Here is a 12,957-nt window from a genome sequence, read left to right as displayed (position 1 = left end):
CGTTTCGTTACTACCGAGTCGAAAATCACTTAATTCTTACTCTTATCAGAACGGACAGTGGTCAATATGGCGCTACCAAGTCGAAAGAACGATTATTTTCGTTTCATATCGGACCACACTGATCAAGTGAAAGTGTCCCAGCACCCATGATGCGAGTGATCTTTCTAAGAGAAGACGACAGAGGTGGTGTAAGGGAACAAGATGAATCTTACTAAGGTATATGCATCACTGGATTAACTGTACTTGACCTGTATGAGTATTCAAGGATACAACTTGATGTACAGAGAAATTCTCTGATACGATACACTATCACTAATTTAAACCAACAAGATATTGTACGAGTACACTAGTCAACCAAGACTTTTCTTTCCATTTATCATATGACGAATCATTCCAAGGTTAAATGAAGTGTATCAGCATTCCTCACTAATTCTTCTATCTCTTCTTTTGTCCAATTTGAATAACCTAATTCATCTTTTATTCCTTCTTCTTCTTCACCCTTCTTTATCCCTTCATTTCGTTGAACCTTTCCGTTCTTCCCATCCTTCCTTATCCGTCCAACCTTCTCAACTTCCCCATTTTTCCTTATCAGTCCAACCTCTCCACCCCTCCCGACCCGCCCAACCTCTCCACCTTTCCATTCCTTCTTACCCCGCCCAAATCCCTCACCCATCCCAGACTTATCTTCATCCGATTGCTCAGCCATCTTAGACGGTCCATATCCCAACTTATCATGACCGACCTTGGACAGATCTGTTTTCGAAGAACCGACAGGACCATGATGAGACCCTTTAGACATACCCTCCCGAACTTTTCTTATATCCCTCCGAGGTGGTAAAACCATTCCATCGAATTTCAAACCTTTTTGAGAATCTAACCATTTTCTCGCTGCTATAGAATATTTATCAGCTTGTGCTCGAAGGAAAAGTATATGATTATGTGATGAGATGTTTGAGAATAAAGGAGGTTGTTTGAGTAATTCCGATGATGATGATGATGAGGATGAGGTTCTAATTTCTGATGTTTCGGTTATCGAATGTATGGAAGTTGGTCGTGTTGATGTTTCGCTTATCGAATGTATGGAACTTGGTTGTTTCTCAGGGGATGAATTGATAGTATTAGTGTCAAAAGTGGAATCAAGGGGTGATAGTATTTTAGATATAGATTCGGTGTTGTCGTTGAAATTCCCCCTTTCCTCACCTAATCCATCTTTCCCCGTTTTATCCAAAATCTGTAAAATATCTAAACTCTCTCCTGGAGGTATTACCAAATCATGACTTGGAGTTTTACAATCCATCGTGACTTCTTTTCTCCAAACAATATCGAAATCGACCGATGAGAAAAAAGTAACACCTTGTGGTAAATCCTTCATACCGAGATTATAACAAAACAAACTTCTAGTCCAAGCATTAGATATTTGTAAAGCTAAACCACATTTATATTTATCTTTTTCCTCTACTAAATATCTGATTTCATCATGTACCGATATAATATATCTAGCTTTTATCTCATATTTTCGAATTAAATATTCCATACAAATCAATAACATATGTAAATAATCAACACCTGAAGATTGTACAACCCAATTTATTCTTGAAGGTAAATAATCGTTTCTTTCATCTAAATAAGATTTCTTCAATGCGTTCGTTATACCACAATTCAAAGCTGGAGTTAAAGGTTTTTCAGAAGAAGCTATAGATTCTAAAGTGTTGAATAAAAAAGATTCAGAACCACCATGCCAAATTGATTCTATTGTTGAAGGTGGTAATTGATCATTTCTTTTTATTTTCATACCTTTTGTCGATTTATATAATTCTCTTGAACGTTTTGAAGCTTCTTCTTTATTTAAAGTAGGATCTCCTTGTAATAATAATTGAATAGCATGTTTAACACCTGCACCATAAATCCTAGAATAATTGAAAACTTTTGCGGCATCTCTTGAAATTGATAATATTGAAGCTGTTTTCGAATGTAAATCCGTTCCTGTTGATTTCGTACCTTCTAATGTCATCCAACCTATAGCAGTAGAACCATGAAACCCAAATTGACTATCACCCATGACACTTGATATCCATAATTCTTCAGAATCGACATCTGCACCGACTATAGAATATCCCGGAGGTGCTCGAACCATCGCTTTTAATTCAGATCCCACACGATTAGGTTTAGCATTACTAGCTGTCAACCAAGTGGCTTCAACAGCTCGACGAGTGACAGTTCCCATGGTGATCATTTGAGGGAGGATCATTCCTTGTTCACTTGTAGTAGAAGGATAATGAACAAGTTGATCCATGATACGTTCTCGGGATGAAATCCAATATGAACATAAAGCGTTGAGTTGAGTGGCGTCACGAGCTGCTTGAGCCGTAGTTTCACCTTCTGATCCATCGGCAGTGAGAGAAGATAATTCTCCTGATTCGATAGCTTTGACAAAAGATTTAGAAAGTGGGTTACCGACGTTTTTACCTTCGCCATCTTTGTGAGGAAGTCGAAGATATATGTGGTCTTTATCCGCAGCCAACGCTTCGTCACCTTTGACAGGATCGAAATGTACTAAATCCGTTATAATCTTGTGGGATTCCGACTTGGACAATGGACCAGACTTTGATGAACTTTCTTCCGAGTCAGAGTGGGAAGAATTCGATTCGACCGATTTGGGAACTTTGTACAACCACTTGTGTTGTCGACTATACACCAAAGGATAAGATTGCCATTGCAATCGTAAAAGTAAAGGAGCGACGATCTTCTTCACGGTCAAATCGAGCTCTCCAAATGGAATCTTGCTATTCGTAGATGGTGCCGTTAGGTCCCAATACCATTTAGGCCAAGTTCCGTGATCTGTCTTCTTCCCACTCCTCCTGACCTTGACATTCACCGACGGCTCTAACGAGGTGGTAGAACTATTGGTGTTGCTAGGTTTGGTGGAAGTTATTGGGCTAAATGACCAATCCAACTGTTTTCCCCACACAGTATCTCTTCCATTATCCAACATGTCCTTTGCACATGTAAGAAATTCATCCTGCATAGTTACCAAATCTGAGCTACTCAGTCTGGTAAATAAACTCGGATACCCAGTCTCTAGATCTACAGCCGCGATAAGCCTCTTGACTGACGATCCGGTAAGTTTCGATTTTCTCGGCTCGTCCGTCCGACCGATACGGAAGAAAGTGTAATGTTCAAGGAATGGATGAAGATGAGTATCTTTGGATGATAATTCAAGAGGGGGACCATGAACATCGATGAATTCCATTACCTTCTCGTGTGAGTCATGTGGGACCATGAAACACCAAAAATGTTCATGGGAAAACGCGACGGGATGGGTTTTGTAGGTCATACGGAGGATCAGAGGTAGGAGCTTGCGTTGGGACATGGTGGAAATTAGATAAGAAGGATCTTGTTGTATGGGTGAATACCAATCCGGTATCTTGCTTTCTCTCTCGTCGACTGATGATGTTGTTGTAGTGACAATTTGTTTTGACTCACTCGACGAAGGAGTTTCTACGGTGGAAGTTGTCGATGAAGGGGATGCTGGAGACGTTGCTAGTAAGGTTGGAGTTGATACTGTTGGTGATGAGGATGAATGTTGATCAAGTTCCAAGCCAGGTCCCCCTTCCGCCCATCGAGCAGGTTTCGGAGTCCAATCCAACTGATCTGACCAAGGATCATCTCCCTTTCCGTGTAATCTCAGATTATCCGCCAAAATCCTCAAAGCCTTCCTCACCCCTTTCTCCATTTCCTGATATTTTCCTTCAGCATCACGTAAATACCTTCTCCAACTCTCATCAACAGGTAAGAAACTATTTCCCATTGTCAAGATCCCTCCAAAAGTAGCTGGATGGGGACAAGATTGTAGAAATAAGGGAAAAACTTTTCGATAAACTTCATGTGTAACTTTAACGTCTTTAGCGCAATATGATATTAATTCTTGTAATTCCAAACGTATCATAGAAGCATGTTTGATAGTTTCATCTGAAAATCGATTTCGGATTGATTTATCCACCGAATGACCACAATGAAGAGAAGCGACTTCAGCTAAAGAATTAACAGAAGTAACATCTTGCCATCTTTTAGCTTCTATTTCAGAATTTGAATCATCCGAATATATATTTGATTCTGAAGGTAGATCATCTAATAAAAAAGATTGATCACCTTCAATCTCAGCTTGTTCACGTAAAAATTCTATAACTTCATTTTGTTGTGTTTTTCTTTCCATTTTACCTTTACGATGTTTTATCCATGCTGGACGTTGAACACTTGTTATACCTCTTGTAGCTACGTGAAGTGATAATGTATCGATCCATCTTGTCGATGTTCTTTCTAAAGAATATTCTTCCAATACACGTGCACGGTCGTATCCTACATTATGACCGATGACTACTCTAGGTTTTGATTGATCATTTTTGAAAAGAGGTATGAGATCATGTGGATGATGTTTCTGTATTTGTTTCTCCCATTTAGGTGGAGGGGGAGCAATTATTTCTGGTGGGTTCTCGAAAACGGTAGGACTTATCCAAGAATACCAAGCAGTTGGAGTAGCGGCAGTTGCTAAAACTGGATAAGGAGATAATTTGTATAATGTTTCCACATCGAAAATGACCAATTTCTCTTCTCCTAAATCGTCCACAGATTCTCGTCGACCATCGGGAAAGTATTTAGTCCAACCTGATCTTTCTACCTCCCAAGATTCTGGGATAGGGGGAATGGAAGATGAAGCGAGTTGTTTTGCCATGGATAAATAAGGCTCAGCTGTGGATTGACCGAGGTTATAGAAATGTTCTCGAATGTTTTTACCTTGAAGAGGAGGAAGATCGAAGGAGATTTCCGGATTTATTGATGCGGCGGAAGGTGAGAGACCGTGAGACGATAAATGAGAGATGGAAAGATCTATCAATGCTTGGTCAGGTTTCGGGGAAGGGGTTCCTGGGAAGAGTTGCGAATGTAAAGAAGGAGAAAGCATCTGCACCCCGACAGGATTACGACGGATCGAAGGACCTGTATCTGTCAGCTAAAATCCCCCCGTCCATACACGATGAGCTCACCAGGATCGGAGATGGACAAGAGTGGAGGAGAGTCCACACTTGGTTGCTTTTCTTTTCCTTTCCGACTGGTCTTCATGATTGGCTGAGTAGATATGAGTCCGTCGCTCTTTGCAGGATCATCTACTACTTTCTTGCGAGGTTTTCGACCGAGCAGAGTGGGCAATTTGACCCTTTCCTTCACTATCTGTCAGTCCATTAATCTTTACATTTCTTCGTTGGAGTGATTAGATCCAGTTCTAGGATCATTCTCTCGACTGATATGGAACGAGAGACGGAAGTCAAAACCCACCAGAATCATCCTGATCGATGACCATATCATGTTGTTGACGAGCCAACTCCAATGCCCACTTATAATCCTCCGCCTCGAGACTTCTCGTTCTCAACGAGGCTGAGGGATCCTCCTTCATATCCCTCTTCTGTGTCGTGGCCGTTACATGGCGCCATCGTCGGCTTTCGATCGGGAGTGAAGAGAGTTTCGGACGACGACGAATTCTCGTGACTCGAGATAAGTTGGACACTTGGAATATGTTACTGAACATTTTATACGTTCTTTTTTTCTATTCTATATCGTCATTGAGATAGTTATGAGATGACAAGAGCAAACCAAGATGTATAGTGAAGAGAAAGTGTAAAAGTACGAAACGTAAGGGGGGAAAAAGTCGAGAAAACTTTTAACCTATGACGCGTTTCTTTCTTTCTCCTTCGTCACCACCAATACCTGTTCCTCCACTTAACTTAACCTTCTCCCATATACCTCAACACTCTAATCTCTCAGTCTAAGGGTCAACGTACTCGTCTGAAATGATGGGTATCTTCTCTTGGTTCTCAAAAGTCAGTCTGTCACCTTTGTAAGAAGAGTGACGTGGGAAGGTGTGGGACTAACGTCAACAGAGCTCTCCACCAGATTACGAAACCCTCTTATCCCGTCTCGCCACTGATATAAACGATGCTAAACAATCTCTCGCCGAGATAAGATTGAGGGAAAGACGAATGTCTTTATTGATCAACGCGTATGGTATTGGACTTTGGGTTTTATGGTCGGGATTATGGTGGGTTAGAGGGTTACCACTGGGGTTGATCGGTTTGAGGGGGGATAAAGGGGAAGGGAGGTTGATAGGTGTTGCTGGGATGGCAGCTGGACCTCTTTTGTGAGTACATCGATCCTTCTTCTGCTCCTTCTGTTCTGTCATACTTTCGTCTTGTCATATCTCTCCTTTCCTTCACTCTGGATCGTCTTGGTATAGTAATTGCGCTCTCTACTCACGTCTTTGGGAGAAGCTGACAAATAGCATATGGCTTTTGAATCGATTATTACAACTCTGGTTCACTCGTCAACGTAATGCAGAAGGTGAGTCTTACTCCTTCACTTCCATATCGCCTCTGGTATCTCCGCTAGTCATGTCAATATCAGCTAGATAGGCTACGGCAAGACATCTTCACCTGTTGAAGATAGAGGCCCAACTGACCAATCAGAACTCCACCTACGTACCCTACTCGGTGAACAACGCAAACATCTCGAAGCTATTAAAAAAGCTACAAATTTCGATTCCACTCGAAAACTCATCGAACAATACGAAGGAGGTAGTCCTGGTCCTTCCTTACCGTCCACTCCGCATAATAGTAATCCTTCCACTCCCCAAAAACAACAAACCGCTCAAGGTAGTCCTGGTCAGAACGGATCTCCTAGAGGTGGTCTAGAGGGAACCCCAAAAGCTCCTGGACATTTGGTAGGAATAGGAGGGACTCCTTGTGAGTTTCCCCCCTTTTGAAGCCTCCAAAAAGCTCTCTTTTCTCAGAGGACTCGCTGAAATGTAGTTATGAAGATGCTGATAATCTAGTGGTAGGACCATCGGGACCGATACCTTTACCTCCTGGTATGACCGCTGATCAAGCGACAATGTTACAAATGCAAATGGCAGCCATACAACCTGTCCTCCCTACACCAGAGAAGAAATGGTATGATCGTGTGGTTGATAGTATCCTTGGTGATGATCCCTGTGAGCACCTTCTCGGATCACTTTTGATGCATTTGTTCGCTGACTTTTAGCTCAATCGTCACAGAGCAAATATGCTCTTGTTTGCGGTGAATGTTTCCGACATAATGGTCTGGTCGGGAGTCAATACGAATGGGAACGATTACGTGAGTTGTGCTAGTGTGGAGATGCATCAGCTGACGGACAGAATGGATTTGTCCTCGTCAGTCTATTCATTCATGTCATCTAGAGGTTTGAAGGAGGGTGTGGAGAAAGAAATTGAAGCTGATATAATGTAGGATGTAATCATCTCAATCCACCACCTCTTTCCCGATCCAATCCATCTTTAGCCCCCTCCGATCTCAAAACCTCGACAGCTCCTACCACTCCGGTCGTCTCTCCTTCCCCTCTCATGCGAACGCGAGGGACGCCTCGTGGGACACCGTTGCGAGAGAGAGGTACGACGAGGAGTTCAAAGTTGGGACAAGAAGTGTTTAATGCTTCCGAGACAGATGCAGAGGAGTAATGATGTATTATCATGAGTAGTAGTACCTGTGGCGGACGGCAACGCACGGTAGACACGACTTTGCACACCCCAAATTCATCCGTTTTGATCATCCGTTTTGACACTTTATCCTCCATCTCTTCACCGTCTCTTCACATTCTCGTGCATACAGCATGTCCTCGCAGTCTCTGACTGCTGCTCTCCTTGATTGTCACAAAGTTACACCACCTTCCATACCCAATTTCTCTGTGATAGCCAAAGAACACAACATCGTCCGTACCACTCTAAGTCGCAACTACTATAGGTCATTGTGCGACCCCCTTCCTGATAAACGCTCCAACAATGCACATCTCGATGAACATCAGGAAGCTGTTCTTGTCAAGCGAATTCTTGAACTTGGAAAACGACGACTTTACCCCACTCCTGCCATTCTGCGCAACATGGCATATGAAATTTGTGATACCCTGCCTTCTAGCAAGTGGGCCACTCGATTTATTGATCGCCACAAAGATAAACTCAGGTGTATGAAAGTATATGGGATGGAGAAATCACGACATACAGCAGAGTACCGACCAATCTTTGAAGAGTACTTTGATATAGTGAGTCTGGTGGTTCATTCTCCTCATTGAAGGGTCACTGATGATGGTAGCTAGAGAGACAATGTACCGAACTGAATATTGGACCGGAAGCGATCTTCAACATGGATGAGAAGGGCTTTATCATTGGGCAAACTAATAAACAGACACGTATAATGCCTCTGGAGGAAGCAATGAAGTCAGATCCGGCGAAGGCCCGTATAGACGGTTCCCGACAATTCCTCACCCTCATTGCTGCTATCTGCGCCGATGGTACTGCTCTCCCCCCTGCCCTCATCTATAAGGGTACCTACGGTCAAGTATGTGAAAGTTGGACAGCTGAAGTACTACCAAACGACGATATTTTCATGACGGCATCACCAAAAGGGTGGTCAGACGATAAACTTGGCCTTCGATGGCTTGCCGAGATCTTCGAACCAACTACCGCACTCAAACACCTCCGGCGTCGACTCTTGATAGTAGATGGACACTCTAGTCATGTCAACTACTCATTTCTTCAACTTTGTGACTCCCTGCGGATCGCTGTATGTATCCTTCCCCCTCATAGTACACATCGACTTCAGCCTCTTGATGTTGGTATCTTCTCTCCCCTCTCTTCACACTATACAACAATCACCACCCAGATCTCCATTGCCTGGGATGGACGAGTTGGAATGAGTAAAGCTCTCTTCTACATGATCTTCAAGCAGGCATGGGCGAAGGCACTCTCCACATCAAACATCCAGCATGCGTTCACCAAAGCCGGTATCTATCCACACAATCGCCAAATCGTATTGGATGCAGTATTTGTCCGTCCAGCAACTCCACCGCCCAAAGATCAAACCGGATCTTCAAGCTCAATCTTCAATCCACCAAGTTCACCTCTACGTCCCTCGGAATCGGTCAAGCTCATGCATCGAATGCGGAAGGGGGAGGTTACACCTGAATACACAGCAGGAAAGCTGTACAAGGCATTGCGATCTGAAGCTGCGGAGCTTAGCCTTATAAAAGCGGATAATGGCCAACTTAAACAAGCTATGTCTCACATGCAGAGGAAACGGACATCTCGGAAGTTTGTAGCTAGCCAAACAGAGGGAGGTGCTGCTTTCATAGGACCACAGCAGTTTCAGGAAGCGAAGGAGGCGTTTGAGCGAGAGGAAGCAAAGGCTGAGGAGATCCGCAGGCAAAAGGCGGAAGCGGTAGCAATCAGAGCTGAAAAGCGGAGAGTACAGGAGGTAGAAAAGGAGAAACGGAGGCAGGAACGAGAGCTCAGGACTACTCAGCGGGCTTTGGAAGAATTGGCAGCATTTGAAGAGGGTGGTTCAGCCGGCCCATCAACATCCAAGCGCCGAAAGAAGACAGCAGTCCCGGTTCATATTGAAGAGGGGGGTGAGTCTACAACTCTGGCATCATTTTGAGGGGAGCTGATGATCTAGAAACAGACGGTGATCAAGAGTTGGAATAATCAAGCGTGATAGGGAAGGGTGGGCATGTGAAGTATCATTTCCGCCGATATCTTCTTAACTCATGATAGACGGCGCATAGAAAGACCTACAGTGCAATGGTGTACTTATTTTGGCGTGGAATAGCTATCACAGGAAGTGTACAAAGGCGGGAATGCATCAATTATGTGGATCGATGTGTTGCATACGATGAACAAGATTGGCGTGCAAAGTAGTGTCTACCGTGCGTTGCCGTCCGCCACAGGTAGTAATACAGATAATGGCATGATGAGTTGTGATTCCAATTAAGCGCTGTATAAACTTGGATATGCTTGAGCGTGACTGAGTTCCGGGGATAAAGTTCATCGGATAATTTCAGCCGTCCCTTCCTGCCATATGGTACTGAGAGGTAAGTTTTAGCAATTTGGGCCGAGGGGGCCGAAAGGGAAAAAGGAAAGAAGGATCGAATAAAGAAAAGAACCCTAATCCCCTCCTTATACAAAAGTTGTAAATGCTCATAGAATACTTTACTCTACTTCCTTCTCGTCCTGTACCCTCCCACACACACACACACACAACAATGGCTCGTATACAAACAAATCATCTCTCTCCTCCTCATATAGATTCAGAAATGTTCGATTTAGAATTCATTTCTTTCCCTTTAGATCCGACTTCTCCGGCTTCATCCGGTCAAAATAAACCTCAACATGTCCAAGACAATCATCATACTCTCCATCCTTCTTCTTCATCTATAGAACTTCAATCTTCTTCGATGACTTCTCAATCTTCTATGACAAACACTGAACCATCTTCCAGTGTATCCAACAAACGTACGAATGAACCTCGATTGCAAAGGAAGAGTTTAGATACGACAGAAGCTGAAATGAACTCGAACATCATCGATGGGAAGAATCAATTGATAGATAAGATGCAAGTTGATCAAAATCATATTGACCACACGGGGAAAACGTTTGAGGGATTATTGAATACTTCTTTGTTGGAAGGATTTGATTCAGATATGTTAAAACAGGTAAGTGGTTGTTTCTTCACAATCGTATTCACACTTTCATATTTGAATATACTACTATCTTCCAATCTTATCCATACACGCCATACACCTAATCAAGTATTTCTGTTCCCCATTACCTCTCTCCATACCTGATTTAGTATTCCCATTTCATGTCGATATCTTTTTACACTCAATCAAGTAATCCGATAATCTAAATACCCCATACTCATCCGATTATTCATCATTCGTCCATAAGTAGATGAATGTGTTTGTTTTTTGGGTATAGATTGGACGTAAAGTGGAGTTACCATTCCTGGATATCATTGTCACGTCAATAAATCTACCCTTCACTCTATAAAATCATGAGAATATATACAGAAAATCGAGGAACATACCAATACCAGCTCACGAATTCACGATGACATCAAACCTACCAAGCTTCGGAACTAATTATCAGCTCGAACAAATACATATGCAATCTCCTCTCATGTTCGATCCATCGGGAAATCAATACCCTCACATGTTCAACAACACTATACTTGATCCAGGTGGGATAGGAGGGGATGGTGGGAATGGACAAAATTGGAGAGGTGTAGGAGGTTTGGTCACTCCTGGTATGTGATCTGATGTTCCTTTGAGTGTGATAAACTCCACTTTCTTCTCCATGTCCTTTGAGTTTAAACTCTTTCACGTTTCCTCATTTATCTATTCCATACACACTCTCTTACTTCTGAATTGGAGTTAGATCCGACTTATTTGCTTGTCTCCTACCTTCATTTCCTGGTGGTCTTACTCCTTTCCAAGGTTTTCATACACGAGGAGGTTTAGGATGGTCGGTATGAATTGAACCGGATGCTGATGAGAAGGACCGAGTGGTGAAATGTTCCCTCAAATGAGAAATGAAATGATGTCCCCTATGCAACTTGAGATGCTTGCTCGGGAAGGTATGGACGGTACCGATGTGAGTGACAATACTTCACCATCCTCTCAATCACACTACTCTATTTGTTGCTTTTGAACTGCAATCACACCTTTCTCTGAGCTTTATTCAAGTACTCCAGTGGGTTGTGTAAGAACGATATATGAATTTATCATGTTAACTTCCGCTCACCCCTAGATGACACCATTCGCTCCACTTCTCTCACCCGCTTTATCCAATCAACCTTCCAGTTCAACATACACATCCCCAGCTTTCACCCCTCATCCCATCATAACCCGATCTCCCCTTGAACAATTACAAGAACAACAACGTAGGTTTCAAGAACAACTTACAGCTTTACAAGAACAACAACGTCAATTACAACTCACAGCTGCAGCTGTGGCTGTTGCAACCGCTTCCACATCCACTACACCCTCTCCTTTCCTAGGTGGATCAGATGGTGGGAGTGGTTCAAATTCTTCAAAACCTACAGGTACTATATCAAATATGACACCTTCACCAGGATATTTCTCGCCTTTGACTTCTCCAGCTTTAGAAGCCTCACGAAATCATTATCATAATTATTCTCCTGCTTTTGGACCGAGAGGAAATTCAAATAGAATCCCACATCCACTTTCAAACATGTCTTCACCTGCTTTAAATCCTGTAGGATCATCTGGTGGTGCTCAACAAACTTTGAGTCCGGCTTTAGAACCTCAACAAAATACAGAAATGGATCAAGATTATCTCCAAGCTTTAGTTGGGTATTTAGATACGAATTCTAATCTTCAACAAACTTCCCTTCAACCTCAAGCTCAAATGGTTGATCAAATTCAAACAATTCAAGGGAATTATCCTTCGATAGGACAACAACAACAACAACAACAGAATTTGAATCATTCTCAAAACCAAAATTTATCTTTATCATCTCCTATGACAGGACCAACACCAACACATTCAACAGGTCCTAATAGACAATCACTTCCACCAAAAACACGTCCTTCACCAATGATGAAACCTACTTCTTCTTATAGACAACATAACAGAAGTGGTTCTTCGACAATACATCCTGTATCACCTGTCATTTCTAAATATAATGGGAATGGGAATGATGGTAATATGAACAATATGGGATATTTACCTCCTGCAGCTATCGATCAAAGAGGTGTTCAATTACATCAAATGCAACAACAACAACAAAGTGGTCATTCGACAACTAGTACACCAAGTCCAGTTGATTTAAGTCAAATAATGCCACCACCTCCTGTACCTAACAATACGAATCGAGGTGTTATACCTATGACACCTGCTAGTTTGATGAATCTTTCCAATCGAACACATCCTCAACCTCGTTCAACTCAAAATCAAAATCAATCCCAAATATCTTCTTCCACTTCCAACATGAACTCTTCTTCAAAACAAAACATTATGGATAAACCTACAACATCACGTCGACCTACACGAACATCAATTCCAACATCAACTTCTACACCTG

General features: G+C 42.5%; 4 protein-coding genes across 4 annotated transcripts in view; 3 read left to right on the top strand and 1 right to left on the bottom strand.

Annotated features, from left to right (window-relative positions):
* Nucleotides 1-388: 388 nt before the first annotated feature.
* On the bottom strand, nucleotides 389-4,987 carry TREMEDRAFT_29880 (uncharacterized protein; the record flags this gene model as incomplete). Its single annotated transcript, XM_007003806.1, has 3 exons — nucleotides 389-1,017; nucleotides 1,201-3,434; nucleotides 3,537-4,987. Coding segments are annotated over 3 exons (4,314 nt in total), but the record flags the coding sequence as incomplete, so codon positions are not given.
* A 764-nt stretch (nucleotides 4,988-5,751) lies between these two features.
* TREMEDRAFT_71568 (uncharacterized protein) lies at nucleotides 5,752-7,538 on the top strand (the record flags this gene model as incomplete). Its single annotated transcript, XM_007004327.1, has 7 exons — nucleotides 5,752-5,870; nucleotides 5,931-6,187; nucleotides 6,329-6,387; nucleotides 6,513-6,788; nucleotides 6,878-7,036; nucleotides 7,087-7,179; nucleotides 7,312-7,538. Exons 1-7 carry the CDS (start codon nucleotides 5,841-5,843, stop codon nucleotides 7,536-7,538), a joined length of 1,101 nt encoding a protein of 366 aa, XP_007004389.1. The 5' UTR covers nucleotides 5,752-5,840.
* Nucleotides 7,539-7,690: 152 nt separating this feature from the next.
* TREMEDRAFT_29569 (uncharacterized protein) lies at nucleotides 7,691-8,922 on the top strand (the record flags this gene model as incomplete). Its single annotated transcript, XM_007003776.1, has 2 exons — nucleotides 7,691-8,116; nucleotides 8,167-8,922. Coding segments are annotated over 2 exons (1,182 nt in total), but the record flags the coding sequence as incomplete, so codon positions are not given.
* Nucleotides 8,923-10,114: 1,192 nt separating this feature from the next.
* The window catches only part of TREMEDRAFT_62020 (uncharacterized protein), a gene marked incomplete at both ends in the record, with an annotated part of 3,741 nt that continues 898 nt past the window's right edge, over nucleotides 10,115-12,957 (top strand). Inside the window, 4 exons of the mRNA XM_007004189.1 lie at nucleotides 10,115-10,564; nucleotides 11,001-11,157; nucleotides 11,410-11,504; nucleotides 11,661-12,912. Coding sequence (XP_007004251.1) covers nucleotides 10,115-10,564; nucleotides 11,001-11,157; nucleotides 11,410-11,504; nucleotides 11,661-12,912 — 1,954 coding nt within the window. The remainder of the gene's footprint in view (nucleotides 10,565-11,000; nucleotides 11,158-11,409; nucleotides 11,505-11,660; nucleotides 12,913-12,957) is intronic.

The sequence above is a fragment of the Tremella mesenterica genome (genome assembly GCF_000271645.1).
Source record: "Tremella mesenterica DSM 1558 unplaced genomic scaffold TREMEscaffold_4, whole genome shotgun sequence".
Classification (NCBI taxonomy): domain Eukaryota; kingdom Fungi; phylum Basidiomycota; class Tremellomycetes; order Tremellales; family Tremellaceae; genus Tremella; species Tremella mesenterica.
Note: the sequence above shows the minus strand (reverse complement) of the source record. Positions and strands in the feature narration are given on the sequence as shown.